The sequence below is a fragment of the Vitis riparia genome, chromosome 5 (genome assembly GCF_004353265.1).
Source record: "Vitis riparia cultivar Riparia Gloire de Montpellier isolate 1030 chromosome 5, EGFV_Vit.rip_1.0, whole genome shotgun sequence".
In the NCBI taxonomy this organism is placed as follows: Eukaryota; Viridiplantae; Streptophyta; class Magnoliopsida; order Vitales; family Vitaceae; genus Vitis; species Vitis riparia.
In genome coordinates this window covers 6,034,477-6,051,544 of record NC_048435.1, presented here as the reverse complement: position 1 = coordinate 6,051,544, position 17,068 = coordinate 6,034,477, and the positions used below count along the sequence as shown (strand labels likewise).

Below are 17,068 nucleotides of genomic sequence, written 5' to 3'. Positions count from 1 at the left end.
CTCTCAGATGCGTATCAAAGCCTAGTGTTTCTATGCCACGTGTTTAGATTTTGGTTTGTGTCCTTTTATCGGACATTCAAACTTCAGTTTGGTTATCTCCTTCTGAATTAGCTGGTTACTGAGTGACTGGTGAGGCCGTAGCGACCTTATCCATCGGAAGCCTCCGTGGCATTTTGAAGAACAGGTTTCTTCAAACGTGGCACAAATTCCATTCAAAATAATGAAATATATTTAAAAGTTAGTTTAATTTCAATTTTTAAAAATTTTTAAAAAATTATTTGGATAAATTGTTTTGAAAATAATTTTTTTATTATGATTTTATAAAAATATTATAAATTCAATTCATATAATATTAATTAAATCTAATCAAATTGAAATTAGTTTTGCAATTACCAATAAATATGAAATAAAAAAAAAAGTTATGATTCATAATATCTTAATTTTTGTATACTATATTTCAAAATTATAAAAACGACTTATTCTAAGCCAACGTTAATGAATTTATGTTATTAATTAGATTAATATTAAGGTTTTAAGTTATTGACTAAATTCATTAATAAATTCAATACATTAAATCTCATTTGATTTTTGAGTTTATTTGCATGATAATTAATTTGTAAAAATATAATATATAGAAATAATAAATTAAACAAGTCATTTCAAATAAATTTTAGTCGATAATTTAATATTATTCAGTTTTATTACTTTTTCATGCTAATTAAATATGTTTTTAAATTTTAAAATATTTTTTAAAATTAATAAATTTTATATATAGTTTGGTTTGAAATTTATTAGCTTAATAAAAAAATTTAGAAAAAATACATGTAATTTAAATAAAATATTATATTTTGAAGATTTTTGGTATGACATGTTTAATTTTATTTTATGTTTTCCTTTAATTTTTAAAAACATATGAAAGTAATTTTTATTTATTTTTTGAAATTTATTTTTATTTGATTTTAAAAAATTGGAAATAAATAACAATGGTTGAATGGTGTTATGAATTTTTAAAAACAATTTTTAAAATAATTTATGTCATTGCTTTTATTTTATTTTTAAAAAACGTCCTTTAGAAAATTATTTTTGTACACAATAGCAAACAGATTCCAAAAGGCTGGATTTTAATAAAAATATGTAGACCGCATATAATATTTTTTATAGACTATACTTTTAAGTCATTATAAACTATATAATACACATAAATTATTGTTAAAAATATTTTATCATTTTTGTCGTCAATGTACAGTGAGCATCTTTAGAAGTGACCCAATGGGGAGTGGAGTATTAGAATGGCGAGCTTGCGTATGACCATTATTACCTCGGATTGGTGCGTGAGCTCGCTTCTCGCTCGATTCCCTCCTTCCTTTTCTGCTCGTCGCTCCACTCCTCTCAGACCCTTTTCTCTCTCAACGTAATCGCTTCTTTTCTCTCGCTCTTGTACATTTTGCTTACTTCTGTGTTACTGATTTTTAAGGTGATTTATGGTGTATGCTAAAGTAATTAGTTGATGCGTGTTCTTACTTTGATATCTTCTTCGATGGGTTTTTATTTTTTTTTTGAATTTTTAGTTTTATGGATGATTTTTGTGTATGAATCACAGGTTATATCATGTCAGTTGTGTCTTTTCCCTTTTATTTTTCTTTTCTTTTCCTTTTTGCATTTGGTTTTCTCTATTTCGAATATTTTTCCTTTTTATGAATCCCTGGAATCGGGTTATTAGTATAATTTTCTAAGAGGGGTTGTCTTTGTTTAGATAATTGAAAGGAGTATATGCTTGTTTGTCGTTTTTAATTTTCTGGGTATATGAGTTTTCTCTATAAATTTTATTTATTTATTTATTTTTTAAGTAGAAGGGAATCAATAAATTGGGCATGCTGAGTTTGTAGGGAAATCTGCCTGGCCAGAATGAGACAAAATTGATTCAGAAAATCACCAAAAAATGTGGGGATTTTCAAAACCTCCCCATTTTTTTGCCGCTAAAGGGATTGCAGCTGGCCAATAGCTGCTGCTGTAGTTGAAGTGGGCTGGCCAATATGGATATGCAAACACAGATTACATATATGAATTGTTAAGATGCTATTTTAATCTCTTCATTTGATTTTTCTTTTTTTCCTCACGACAGTTTTCAGGGGGCCAAGATATGGAGTTGTTCATATATTTACAATGCAATGTAAACTATATAGGAGAATACAAGTTCTTTTGGGTTTTTTTTTCTTTGTTTTTGTTTTTGTTTTTGTTTTTTCCCTTTGGTGTGGGAGGGATATTGGAAATTGTCAGTACCTTTGTTATTCCCCATTATTGAAACTGGTGCCTCAAGTGTTGAGTTGCCAAAACTTTCTTGTGTTTCACATTGGATCTCATATAGATGGATGATTTCTTGCCTGATTGAGAAGCTTGTCCATTTCTAAAATATGGTTTATTAATCTTTTAATTTCACATTGAACTTGCAGTAGAAGCTTGCCAACCTCGTTGGTCATGGCTAGTTGTGGATCCAGCTCTATGAAGGAAGTGCCCCTGGGTATAGATCCAGCAATGGAGGAAACATATGCTTCACAGTCTAAGTTACTCAAAGAGTTCACTAGCATTGCCAGCATTGACAAGGCATGGACTTTCAAGCGTGACAGTGGTATAGCTTCTTGTGCTTTTGCATTTCTTCTTCAATGTGCAGCAGAAGATTGTGCTCAGCATTATTATTATTATTATTGTTGTTGTTGTTGTTATTTGTATTTGTTTCCTCATTTTTATTTTTTTTTTCTCAAGCTGATACCTATAGCTGACTATTGCACTGGTGCATAATAATTTTGCAGGAGGAAAAGGCTCCCAGGCAATGTTTTCAATTAGCCAAACAAATCTACTGGCCAACAAGAGGAGGAAACAAATTTTATCCGCTCATATCTCAAAAGAAAGTGACCATTCTGTAAACTTTCAATGGGCTCCATTTCCTATTGAGATGATGGGCGTGTCTACAATGGTTCCATCACCTTCAGGTTCAAAGCTTCTTGTAGTTCGAAATCCTGAAAATGAGTCTCCCACTCAATTTGAAATCTGGGGCCCATCTCAGTTAGAAAAGGAGTTCAACGTCCCTCAATCTGTTCATGGCTCAGTATATACTGATGGATGGTAATTTATCAATCTAATTTTCATATTGTTAGCAAATGGACTGTGCTTTAATGTTAGCACAGCTCTCTTTCTCTCTCTGTCTCTGTCTCTCTCTGTTGTTGTTGTTGAGGCTTTCATATGTATTGTTATTTTCTGTGGCTTCCCAAGAAGTTTGTATATTTGGTGATATTACTGGTTGTTCTAAAAATTGCAGTGTTTTCCACATTGTCATAGTTAACATAGAAGTTCTTCATTGATGGCTCACAGGTTTGAGGGAATTTCTTGGAACTCTGATGAAACTCTAATTGCTTATGTTGCTGAAGAGCCATCTCCCTCCAAGCCCACATTTGGTGGTTCAGGCTATAAGAAAGGAGATTCTGCAGACAAGGAGTCTGGCAGCTGGAAAGGTCTAGGAGAATGGGAGGAGCATTGGGGGGAAACTTATGCTGGGAAAAGGCAGCCTGCACTTTTTGTCATCAATATTGAGAGGTCCAAATATACTAGTTTCTGCTCATGATAATGCTATGATAGGACAGAGAGGCTTTGGTTCTGGATTAGATGTTTAATTTTAACTTCCTTGTGATATACAGTGGCGAGGTGCATGCTGTTGAAGGAATTAGCAAATCCTTGAGTATAGGACAAGTTATATGGGCTCCATTGGCTGAAGGCTTCTCTCAATATTTGGTTTTTGTTGGGTGGTCATCAGAGACAAGGAAGCTTGGCATTAAGTATTGCTACAATCGGCCCTGTGCCTTGTATGCAGTCAGGGCTCCATTTTGTGAATCAAAAGCCAACGAACTTCAGTCCAAGTGGGTTACTTGCTTTGATTGATATGTTATGATTTGTCTATCTTTCTACTCATCAACACTCATTGTGTGTTGAAGACTATGCAAACAAACTTCAACTTTGATGTAATTTTTACTTTCTTAATACATTCCAGCAGCAATGTAAATGAAGATTCAACTGTGGTTAATCTAACTCAAAGCATTAGTAGTGCTTTCTTTCCAAGGTTCAGGTGTGTTTACTATTATCTCAGATAATTGTTTTTCAACTTTCTTCATTGAGATCTATAAATACCATTTTTTTTCCCAGTTATTTAGCATGCAATATCTTTTCATAGAGTGCATATGTTGCAATAAATCTGGTGCTACTTTCATAAAATATTCCTATGTGAAAATGCATGTCTTAGATGGCCAGCCAAGGACAGGCCTGAAAGATTACCTTGTTTACTTCCATTTTCATTCTTTAATGTATACTGTTGAGTTTAATATATTAAGTAATTACAAATTTTAATGGACAATTTATTTTTTGAAATGACATCTGTTGAATATAATGTATTTATAGTATATAACCTTTCCTTGTTAATATAGGATACATGTATGGTAGTTAGGACTCCTAGCCTTGTATATATATATATTTCTCAATTGTAAGTAGATAATTACATTAATGAGAATTAAGGTTTTTCTTCTTTCTCTCTCTCTCAACATGGTATCAGAGCCAAGGAAGAAAACCTAATTCTTTCTTGTTTCCCGTGTCATCAACTCCGGGAAACCTTCCGGTGACCGTGTTTCATTCCGGTCACCTTCCCCATCTTCCAATACTTTCCGGTCATTCGGATCGTCGACAGAAACTACTCACCGCCGGCGAACTTTTCCGGCGAATTTTCCGGCGAGCTTTTCCGGCGACGTATTTTTCCGACACCGACTATACCAGAAGGAGCGCCTGGAGGAGATCTACAACTTTTGTGAAGGCACCGGCACCAAAATCCCATCCACGCGCCGTCCACGCGCAAATTTCCGGCCGGCGACTGAATCTCACGCGCCGGCGCGTGAGGGCGCGTGAGGCCTTTTCCGGCGACGCGCCTCCTCCTCCAGCTTCGCCTGACGCCGACCAGCCTCCCTACCTCCCTGGTTCTCCCATCCGAGCCCTGCACATACCTCTTTTGGGGATTTTTGTCTCCGTCGGCCCTCCAAACAGCCTTTCCGGCGAAGCTCCGACTACTTTTTCTCCACTCCAATCCCTGCACGTGCCTTGGGAAGTGTTCTTCTACCTTTCTGGTGGTACCACGCCGCGATCTGAGGCCGTCTCCCTTTTTCGGTGGTGCCACGCCGCAATCTGAAGCCGTATTAGGGCTCTCTTCGATCCAAACATACTTCATTCTTCAGATAAGTAGATATGACTACTAAAAATTCCATTTTTTCCGCTGTTATATCTGGATCTCCTATGATTACTTCGGAGAAATTGGTTGGCAGTGACAATTATCTTTCCTGGTCTGCGTCTGTTGAACTTTGGTTTATGGGTCAAGGATATGAGGATCACTTGATTACACAGGAGGCAGATATCCCTGAGGTTGACCGCGTACAGTGGAGGAAGATAGATGCACAGTTATGTAGTGTATTATGGCAATCGGTTGATCCCAAGATTCTTCTTCATCTTCGGGCCTACAAAACTTGTTTTAAATTTTGGACTCAGGCCAAAGGATTATATACGAATGATATCCAGCGTCTTTATAAGGTGGCTTCTGCAATTGTCCATCTCAGCCAACAGGACTTGGATCTATCTACTTATATTGGCCAGATTGCCTCTCTTAAGGAGGAGTTCTTGACTGTGATGCCTCTTACTCCTGATGTTGGGGCTCAACAAACACAGCTTGACAAGTTCTTCATGGTTCTTACTCTTATTGGCCTCCGTCCGGATCTTGAACCTGTCCGCGATCAGATTCTTGTAGTTCATCAGTTCCGTCCTTGGATGATGTGTTTGCTCGCCTCCTCCGTATCTCCTCCACTCAGACTTTGCCATTTGATAGCACTTCAGATTCTTCTGTGTTAGTTTCTCAAACTAACTCTCGAGGAGGCCGTAGTGGTACCCGAGGTAGAGGTCAACGTCCTCATTGCACCTATTGCAATAAACTTGGCCACACTCGCGATCGTTGCTATCAGTTACATGGACGACCTCCTCGCACTGCCCATGTGGCCCAGTCCTCTGATTCTCCGCTGCCTCAAGCTCCGAGCTCTTCCGCATCTCAGGCTTCTGTTGCCTCTGTTGCCCAGCCTGGTAATGCCTCTGCCTGCCTTACCCACACATCTTCTCTTGGACCCTGGATTCTAGATTCTGGAGCTTCTGATCACTTATCTGGTAATAAGGATCTTTTCTCCTCTATTACTACTACCTCTGCTTTACCTAATGTTACCTTAGCTAATGGTTCTCAAACTGTGGCTAAAGGTATTGGTTTGGCCCTTCCTCTGCCTTCTCTACCTCTCACTTCTGTCCTTTATACTCCTGAATGTCCTTTTAATCTTATTTCCATCAGCAAAATCACTCGTACTCTTAATTGCTCTATTACCTTTTCTGATAAATTTGTGACCTTGCAGGACCGGAGTACGGGGAAGACGATTGGCATAGGACGTGAGTCTCAAGGCCTCTATCACCTCACCTCGGATTCATCTCCTGCAGTTTGCATTTCCACTGATGCTCCTCTCCTCATTCACAATCGTCTGGGCCACCCTAGTCTCTCCAAGTTCCAGAAGATGGTCCCTCGTTTTTCCACTTTATCGTCGCTTCCGTGTGAGTCATGTCAGCTTGGGAAACATACTCGTGTCTCGTTCCCAAAGCGTTTGAATAATCGGGCAAAGTCTCCTTTTGAGCTTGTCCACACTGATGTTTGGGGTCCTTGTCGGACTGCGTCTACTTTAGGATTTCAGTATTTTGTCACTTCATTGATGATTATTCTCGATGTACTTGGTTATTTTTAATGAAAATCGAGCTGAGTTATTCTCTATTTTCCAGAAATTTATGCTGAAATCCAAACCCAGTTCAATGTTTCTATTCGTGTGTTACGCAGTGACAATGCCAGGGAATATTTTTCAGCCCCATTTACTTCGTTTATGTCTCATCATGGGATTCTTCATCAGTCTTCTTGTGCTCATACTCCTCAACAAAATGGGGTAGCTGAACGCAAGAATCGACATCTTGTTGAGACAGCTCGTACTCTCCTCCTCCATAGCAATGTTCCTTTTCGTTTTTGGGGGGACGCTGTTCTTACCGCTTGTTATTTGATTAATCGTATGCCCTCCTCTGTCTTACATGATCAGATTCCTCACTCCCTTCTCTTCCCTGACCAACCACTTTATTTCCTTCCTCCTCGTGTCTTTGGTTGTACTTGCTTTGTTCATATTCTCACTCCTGGACAGGACAAGCTTTCCGCCAAAGCCATGAAGTGTCTCTTCTTGGGATACTCTAGACTTCAGAAGGGTTATCGTTGTTATTCCCTTGAGACTCATCGATACTTTATCTCCGCTGATGTCACCTTCTTTGAGGACTCACCATTCTTTTCCACCACTTCTGAGTCTCTTCCTGTTTCTGAAGTCTTGCCTATTCCCATTGTCTCCCCACCTGATGCTATGCCTCCTCGGCCACTTCAGGTTTATCATCGTCGCCCTCGTGTCGTTGCTCCTCTCCCTTTTGCTGAGGCACCTGCTGACTCACTTCCTATCCCTTCGGCTTCACCTACCCCGGCTCTGCCTTCTCCTAATGACTTACCCATTGCTGTTCGGAAAGGTACTCGCTCTACTCGTAATCCTCATCCTATTTACAATTTTTGAGTTATCATCGATTATCTTCACCCTATTCTGCTTTTGTTTCTGCTATATCCTCTGTTTCTCTTCCAAAGAGCACCCATGAAGCTCTTTCCCATCCAGGCTGGCGACAGGCAATGGTGGATGAAATGACTGCTCTGCACTCTAATGGCACTTGGGATCTTGTTGTTTTACCCTCGGGTAAATCTACCGTTGGTTGTCGTTGGGTTTACGCAGTTAAGGTTGGTCCTGATGGTCAGGTTGATCGCCTTAAGGCCCGCTTAGTTGCTAAAGGCTATACTCAGGTTTATGGTTCTGATTATGGTGACACATTCTCTCCGGTTGCCAAGATTGCTTCTGTTCGTCTGCTTCTCTCCATGGCTGCCATGTGTTCTTGGCCTCTTTATCAATTGGATATTAAAAATGCCTTCCTTCATGGTGATCTTGCCGAGGAAGTTTATATGGAGCAACCTCCTGGTTTTGTTGCTCAGGGGGAGTCTGGTTTAGTATGCAGGTTACGCCGTTCTCTATATGGCTTGAAACAATCTCCTCGAGCATGGTTTAGCCGTTTTAGTTCTGTTGTTCAAGAGTTTGGCATGCTTCGCAGTACAGCAGACCATTCAGTTTTCTATCATCATAACTCTTTGGGGCAGTGTATTTATCTGGTTGTTTATGTGGACGACATCGTCATTACAGGCAGTGATCAGGATGGTATTCAGAAACTAAAGCAACACCTTTTACCCACTTTCAGACCAAAGACTTGGGGAAACTCAAGTATTTCTTGGGAATTGAGATAGCTCAATCCAGTTCTGCTGTGGTCCTTTCCCAAAGGAAGTATGCTTTAGACATCCTGGAAGAAACTGGTATGTTAGACTGTAAACCGGTAGACACACCTATGGATCCGAATGTCAAACTTGTACCAGGACAGGGGGAGCCTTTAGGAGACCCCGGGAGATATCGACGGCTCGTAGGTAAATTGAACTATCTCACCATTACTCGTCCAGACATTTCTTTTCCTGTGAGTGTTGTTAGTCAATTCCTACAGTCACCATGTGATAGCCATTGGGATGCTGTAATCCGCATTCTTCGATATATCAAAAGTACACCAGGCCAAGGTGTGTTGTACGAGAACAGAGGTCATACTCAGGTTGTTGGTTACACAGATGCAGATTGGGCTGGCTCACCCACAGATAGACGTTCCACTTCAGGGTACTGTGTTTTATTGGAGGTAATCTAATATCTTGGAAGAGTAAGAAACAAGATGTAGTGGCCAGATCTAGCGCTGAAGCCGAGTATCGAGCTATGGCTTGGCAACATGTGAACTCATATGGTTGAGACATCTTCTTCTAGAGTTGAGATTTGGAAAGGATGAACAGATGAAACTCATATGTGATAACCAGGCCGCATTACATATTGCATCCAATCCAGTCTTTCATGAAAGGACCAAACATATTGAAGTTGACTGTCATTTCATTAGAGAGAAGATCGCATCAGGATGTGTTGCTACAAGTTTTGTTAATTCAAATGATCAACTAGCTGACATCTTCACTAAATCTCTCAGAGGTCCTAGGATTAAATATATTTGTAACAAGCTTGGTGCATATGACGTATATGCTCCAGCTTGAGGGGGAGTGTTGAATATAATGTATTTATAGTATATAACCTTTCCTTGTTAATATAGGATACATGTATGGTAGTTAGGACTCCTAGCCTTGTATATATATATATTTCTCAATTGTAAGTAGATAATTACATTAATGAGAATTAAGGTTTTTCTTCTTTCTCTCTCTCTCAACAACATCTTCAATTTCCTTCCATTTAATTCTGTTATGGGTAATAGCTACTGTACCCTTGTTTGTTGCTGTGGAGAGGCAAATTCCATTAGTATTCCATATAGAGGATTTTAGGTGACTTTATTAGTTGTTGAAATTACTCTACCAAAATTAATTTGAGATACAGCTATGGATCTTATGTTTATTTATGAATTGTTTGATTTCCAGCCCAGATGGAAAGTTTCTTGTGTTTTTATCTGCAAAAAGTTCTGTGGATTCTGGGGCACATTCTGCAACTGATTCACTTCACAGAATTGCTTGGCCAACTGATGGGAAACCATGCCCATCTGCAAACATTGTTGATGTGGTGAGCTTTTCAGTTTATATCTGTTAAATTTAACATAACTTCTGAGGTGCGGTTCACACAGTTAGTCAATCTGTGTAATTCTTAGTTTTTTGTCCTCACATATCCTATAACCACCCTAATGTTTTTTAAATATATTAATTTCATAAAAGATTGTTTAGGGAATAGAAAGAAATATGCAGCATGTTGAATGAGTCTTATACTCTATATTGTATTCAGTTGCACTTGTCATTGCCTCATTCTGTGTCACATTTTTAGATTCCTGTTATGATGTGTGCTGAGGATGGTTACTTCCCTGGGCTGTATTGTTCAAGCATCCTTAGTAACCCATGGCTTTCTGATGGATGCACTATGATTTTGTCTTCTGCCTGGCATAGCACTCAAGTAATTCTTTCTGTGGATGTGTTGAGGTAACTAACTATAGCTGTGCATTTCTTCTCATGGATATGTGTTATGGTCTTGTTTGAATAATTAATCCCTGATATGCTTATCTGTTTACAGTGGGAATGTGTCACATGTCAGCCCTAATGACTCAGGATTTTCATGGAATGTTCTTACATTGGATGGGGATAATATTGTTGCAGGTAAACATTAAATTATGATCCTTATTAATAGCATTGTATATCAAAAACAAAATTTGTAACCAAATTTCTAGTTTCTGTTTCCTACTCATAGTATGTAGCAGTCCAATAGACATTCCTGAAATGAAGTATGGTTGGCTTGCTGAGAAGACAACTGCGAGTGATTCATGGAGTTGGCTAGATGTTTCAAATCCCATACCCAGATGCTCTGAGAAGGTTTATAATATTTTATTTTGGACTCTATGGAAATGTATTGATTCTCTTTGATACTTAACATTTTTAACTATGAACTGAGTCTCCTCCTATCAAAAAACTATGAACTGAGTCTCTTGCAATGATGTGCTACAGATTAGATCCCTGCTCTCATCTCTTCAATTCAGCATAATGAAGATTCCAGTCAAGGATGTTTCTGATTGCCTCACAAAAGGTATTATATAGCCTTGAGTTTTCATGTCAAAATCATGTCTCCTATATTAATGCAATTGTTTTGAGTTTATGTCAGACAAGAAGTTCTAGAGTTTGTGCAGTGTACCTGCCTATATAGTTTAAATCTTTTACATTTATCATCTTGTGATATGGAACTTCTTTGTAGTTATTTTGTAGGAAAAGCAAGGATATCATTTGCCTCTCTTTGTTTGTCCTTTATTTATTTTCCAAATAGACCCCATGGTTTGTCATCCTCTTTACTCCTGCCTTCCCTTGGATGCTGCTGCACCAACTCATTGCCCTGAATTTTCAGCTCTCTCACTTCTCAAGTTTCTCACTAGTTCTCTTCCCTAAAACATGGATTGACTTAATGTTTTTATAATGATATATTTCCAGTCTCCGCTAGTTCCTTTGTTCAACCTTTCTCAATTTCTTACACCTATCTTTCTCCCTCAATTTACTTCAGTTTCTCTTATTACAGCTTTCTTGTAGATCACATCTGAAATTTTTAATCTTCTGATCTTCACAACCAGGTTGCAAATTGGCCTTCTCTGGACCTAGGTCATTCAATCCAGCCTCAACAGTGTGTATGTTGTGCTGTTTTTGTAAAATATAATCCAGGAGATTAATTAGCTCAAGCCATAAGAATTTGATTTTAACTATGGGATTTGAGGTTCCACTCCTTGCCTTAGCAAATATCTCATAGTTCTTTAAACTAGAATTTACGTTGGGCTCTATTATGGAGAAAATCAATAATGACATGTCTCATGCAAAGAGACATGGGCTCATCCTGTTAACCAAGAGATTGAAGGATTTCGTTGCTAACAGAAATATTGTTATTATTATTTCTTTGGGTGATTTCCTTTCTTTGAACTGAGAACTGCTATGACATTTTAATCAACAAAACATGATGGAGGAAATCAATAATGACAGTGTCTCATGCAAAGAGACATGGCCTCATCCTGTTAACCGAGAGATTGAAGGATTTCGTTGCTAACAGAAATATTGTTATTATTATTTCTTTGGGTAATTTCGCTTCTTTGAACTGAGAACTGCTATGGCATTTTAATCAACAAAACATGATGGAGAAAATCAATAATGACAGTGTCTCATGCAAAGAGACATGGGCTCATCCTGTTAATTGAGAGATTGAAGCATTTCGTTGCTAGCAGAAATAACTTGAACAGTTAAATTGATCGATGAAAAATAAAACTGATTTTTCTAATTAAGAATTCAAGTGGATTGGCATAGGCAGCTATCCTCCTTTTTATGGGCATGGGAACAAATCAACGATGTGATGGATCATTTCTTTTAGAAAGAAAGAAAAATTACTTCATTGTTCTTTTTTCCTTTTGTTACCAGAAATGTAAAATCTTAGTAATTATGCTGTCTGTTACACTGCATTGACTTCAGTGATCCACATGTGTTAAATTCATTTCAGGTTCCCGCAAACCTTTTGAAGCTATATTTGTATCTTCCAACAAGAAGAATGATACATGTGATCCACTAATTGTGGTCCTTCATGGGGGACCGCATTCTGTCTCATCGTCAAGCTTTTCAAAGAATTTGGCATTTCTCTCTTCACTAGGTTACAGCTTACTAATCGTAAATTACAGGTAAGTGATACTTTTCCTCTTTTTTATTTTTTTCAATATTAATAGATGTTGCTTTTAGTTGTTGAATATTCCAATTTTTCTCATTTGATACTATTTAACTCATGGGAGTCTCTCGCCCCTTCTCTCCCTTTCTCTCTTTCTTTCATTTAAAGATGAGTTGGTGGTCAAATAGATTGCATTAATGGACTTCTATTTCCTTCCCTCCCCCTTACTCCTACTGGCATCTGCCTGCTTCTCCTGAAGAGGAGGTTCCTTGGTGTTTTTTGTTGTTATTCTTCATTGACATGATGTTGTTTGATGCTAAGGGGAGTGGCTTGGTGATCTCTTGTAACCCAATGCAAACATCATGTTTTTTTATTTGGTTGTTTTAGTATTAGAAACTTGGACAAGCTTTTTTTCTCTATCAGTTTATTCAGTGGTCAAGGGCTGAGCTTGATAACTTCTTTTCAGAGGTTCATTGGGATTTGGTGAGGAAGCATTGCAATCTCTTCCAGGGAAAATTGGGTCCCAGGTTCCGTTTCTTATTCTGATGTATTTATTCATGCTTTGATATTTTACTAGTTCAATTAATGATTAGATTTTCTTCATGCTAACTTAACAAAAATAATTTTGGAGTAGCATGCAGACCCTAATATCTAATGCTTACTATGTGCAGGACGTCAATGATGTTCTAACAGCAATAGATCATGTCATTGACATGGGGCTTTGTGATCCATCTAAAATAGCTGTAGTTGGTGGTTCCCATGGTGGCTTTCTAACAAGCCACTTGATTGGTCAGGTGCAGTTGCTTTGTGAAAGTGTGACTTTTGGAGTTCAATCTTTTGGCATTATGCCCACATTTTTTTGCTGAACTTTCTTCCTATATCTCTTGTTTCTTTAATTTCTTATGTTTTGGAATCTAGCTTTGATGATTGAAGATATTATCATCAGTTGAAGGGCGCTCCATAGATATATTCTGTCACAAATTGGCCAATTAAGAAAACCATGAATGGAATTTGGAATAAATGCTAACATGTAGTTAACAAGTGGTGGCTTTGCCAACCTGCATTTACTTGATATGTTTTTTTTTCATTTATCTACCTTGCATACACTTGTGAGATGGGATTTCTGGATTTTCATCCTTCCATGTATATTTGTTTTCTGAAGTGACCAAGAAGTCGCTTTGATTGATCTTGTCTTTCAACATGCTGCAGGCACCAGATAAGTTTGCAGTAGCTGCTGTGAGGAATCCTGTTTGTAACCTGGCCCTGATGGTGGGTACAACTGATATACCTGATTGGTGCTTTGTGGAGGCATATGGAAGTCAAGGAAAAGATAGCTTTACTGAAGCACCTTCAGCTGAACAACTGACTCTTCTTCACAGCAAATCTCCTGTATCACACATCCACAAGGTATGCTGATTGAAGACTATTTTTTCCTTTATTACATTTGGTTGCTGCTCAAAGGTTTCTGATAAAAGCATTTTACAATGGAAATGTGATTGTAAACTAGGATCCAGAGCCAAACTATAACTGCTAGGTGCAAAAATGCATCCCATGGGTATATTCATTGCCATATTGATCAATATGAGGGTTTTCCATCCATTTAGCAACTGCAAACACTCTCATGGTTAATGTTTTAAAAGGCTGAGCAAGGCTTTGAGGTATTTTGACCAAATGAGGTGGGGGGTAAACCTCGAGATGGAATAAGGCATAAGCCTCAAACAAATAAATAAATAAATAAATAAGAAGAAAAAAGAAAAGAAAAATCTCAAAAAGAAAAAAAGGAGAAAATACTATTAAAATAGATAATCAAATTGGTAAGGGAAGCTGACGCTTTCAAATGAATCAAATGAAAATTAAATAATAAGAAAACCATAGAATTTGTAATAGTTGAATTAATTGTTTGTCATTATCAATAATTTCTAATTGAATTCCCTTTTATCTTCTTTAAAATCCAACTCTCTTATGACTTCATCACAATAATATTCAACACTACCATCACTATTGCTTGTAGGATTCTCTAAGGAATGATAATCATATTCTATCGCTCTATCACCATAGTATTTTAAAAGGCTACTGAGACTCAAGCAAGGCTCTACAAATTTCCCGTAAGGCTATAGCCTCAGTGTAAGGTAATTGAGGCTTAAGCCTCGCCTTCTTGAGGCTATTGTGACTTAAGCCTGAAATATTCGAAGGGTTTTAATGGGTTTATTGCCTTTATGAGCCTTTTGTATATTTTTATAAGAAGTTTAGTCCCAATATTGAATTGCCTTAGTAATTTGTGGTTTTGTGGGCTTTGATATGATTTATAAGTTCTATCTTGGGTCCAAGACTAGGATTGAATCTTTTACAAAGTAAGGGCTTTGTTGGCTTTTTTTTTTTTTTTTTTTTTTGATTGGCTAGGGCTTTGTTGGCTATCAATTAACCCTTCAAGTGGAGAGGGAAAAAAGATATTAAGAGGAAGAAATAAATGAGTTGTTGGTCATCATAGTGGTTGAGCTCATATATTACCTTGTTATAGATAGATAAAGGAAAAGGACCCTTGCAATTAATGGATGAAGAAGAAAAATGAGTGGATATTAACACTGATGGGGAGGATAATAGAGCAATTGAATATGATTATAATTCCTTAGAGGATTCTATTAGTGATAATGATGGTAGTGCTGAAAGATTATTTGATGAAACCATAGAGAGAGTTTGATTTTGTAAGAGATGACTAAATTAGGAACTATTGATTTTAACAAACAATTAATTTGATTATTATGAATTTTATGGTTTTTTATTATTAAATTTTCATGTGACTTTATTAATAACTTTTCCATTTTTTGAGAGTTTTTCTTTTCTTTTTTACTATTTATTTGTTGTTTAAATTGAGACTTACACCTTTTTCTACCTTGAGGCTTACTTCTTACCTCATTTGAGCAAAATGCCTCAAAACCATCTTTAGCCTTATACAATATTGTATGATTCTCTTCATTAATGTTAACGTCTACCTATTTTCTTCTTCATTCATCAATTGTTGTGCTCTTTTTCTTTTATTTATCAATAATAAGATAATGATTATATATGAACTGAACTAGTACAATGTTCAACAAATCCTTCCTTTGTTCTTCTCAATCTCTTTTTTCCCCTCCATTTGAAAGACCAGCTGGAAGTCAATTAAGCCCTTAATTTGGAAAAGTTTTAAATCCTAGCCTTAGGCCTAATACAAAACTACTAAAATTTAAACCAAGACCCCATAAAAGCACAAAACACATTAAGATCATTGAATATTGAATCTTGAACCTCTTATAAAATATATTTGTTGAAAGCCCGTAAAGGCCCTAAAACCTTTAAAACCCATTGAGTATTTGAGGTTTAAGCCTCAATAGCCTCGAGGCTATAGGTTCAAGGTTGTAAGTTAGCCTCAATATAGTGAGACTTAAGCCTTGACTACACCATACTAAAGCCATCTTGGGGCAAGGCTTAAGGCATAAGCCTCAATAGCCTTTTGAAACACTGTTCATGGTTCACATAGCAACTGTACCTGGCCTGCAATGGCATTGGCTTAGGCAAGTGGCATTGATGTGAGGCTGGGCTCCTGGTTCAGGCATGGTGAATGGAGCTAATAATAACCAACAAAAGAAAAAACTTCTGAAGTTCTTGCATACATAACATAGTTCAAATTTTTGGTTAGCCTACAAAATAGGGGTCAGGGTGAAGCACAAGCCATGCTTCACAAATCCAAGCTTGCTGTAACATTAGCCCTATAATCTTCAACTATGGAGCCCAGCACAAGCTGCTAGCTTCCATTGCAAAGACCAAGTTACAACATCATCTGTTGGTATGAGCTGGTGCTTGAAATTAGATTGATGCTACTAAAGTCCATGTACTAATGACTTTGCAGGTTAAAACACCCACCCTTTTTCTTTTGGGTGCTCAGGATCTCCGTGTTCCAGTTTCTAATGGATTGCACGTAAGAATTTTCTTTTATCCTTCTGTATCTGAACTGTGACAAACATTTTCTCTTCATTTAGTGCCAAGGTTTTCGCTCATGGATGGTTACATTACTTGTGCTGGTTTGAAATTTGTAGTATGCAAGGGAATTAAAAGAAAGGGGAGTTGAGGTCAAAGTGATAATATTCCCCAATGATGTTCATGCGATTGAACGGTATGATGCTTTCATCCATATTTTTCAAATTCTATCGCCATGACTTACTTTGTGTTGAAGTCTGATGGCATGTTTTTTTCTTCGCAGACCACAGTCAGACTTTGAAAGCTTTCTCAATATCGGAGTATGGTTCAAGAAGTATTGTGAATGAGCCAGCTTTTCTCCCAATGCCCTACTCAGAAGGCAAATACTTCAAACTACAACACCCACCTTGAATCAGCTTAATCATCTAAATTTTCTCCTCCATCTTATTGAAGTAGTTTGGCTATGCCCTTTGTAAACCCTCATTCAATGATAATAACGTTATCGACTTGAGCCACAGAGGTTTCATTAATCAGTGATTGTTTTGATGGAAACAGATGAGAAAATTACATGCAACTTGTGTTTAAGTTGAAAGAAATTTACACTTGATTCTCAAATATCAGCACTAAGAGATTTTTGTTAGGGAAGTGCAACATAGAACTTCCTGAGTGTGATAGACCAAAGAAAACCTCTCAGGAAATCT

General features: G+C 37.3%; 1 protein-coding gene across 2 annotated transcripts; it reads left to right on the top strand.

Annotated features, from left to right (window-relative positions):
* The first annotated feature begins 1,255 nt into the window (after positions 1-1,255).
* On the top strand, positions 1,256-16,982 carry LOC117914513 (acylamino-acid-releasing enzyme). 2 transcript variants are annotated; one of them, XM_034829864.1, is made up of 18 exons: positions 1,256-1,411; positions 2,451-2,626; positions 2,808-3,120; positions 3,367-3,588; positions 3,690-3,908; positions 4,043-4,114; positions 9,674-9,812; positions 10,068-10,219; positions 10,311-10,393; positions 10,485-10,606; positions 10,739-10,817; positions 12,258-12,432; positions 12,883-12,943; positions 13,088-13,210; positions 13,626-13,823; positions 16,300-16,368; positions 16,487-16,563; positions 16,651-16,982. In XM_034829864.1, exons 1-18 carry the CDS (start codon positions 1,290-1,292, stop codon positions 16,712-16,714), a joined length of 2,466 nt encoding a protein of 821 aa, XP_034685755.1. In that variant the 5' UTR covers positions 1,256-1,289; the 3' UTR covers positions 16,715-16,982. The 2 variants fall into 2 exon arrangements, with proteins under 2 accessions (XP_034685755.1, XP_034685754.1); XM_034829863.1 differs by having other exon boundaries at positions 4,040-4,114.
* The last annotated feature ends 86 nt before the right edge of the window (positions 16,983-17,068 follow it).

Bases quoted from the DNA above. Each gene is read 5' to 3' on its own strand.
- LOC117914513 (XM_034829863.1), top strand. From the start codon at position 1,290: ATGGCGAGCTTGCGTATGACCATTATTACCTCGGATTGGTGCGTGAGC. The intron at 12,944-13,087 runs GTTCCGTTTCTT...TACTATGTGCAG, and splicing joins CAGGGAAAATTGGGTCCCAG to GACGTCAATGATGTTCTAAC. The intron at 13,211-13,625 runs GTGCAGTTGCTT...AACATGCTGCAG, and splicing joins CAAGCCACTTGATTGGTCAG to GCACCAGATAAGTTTGCAGT.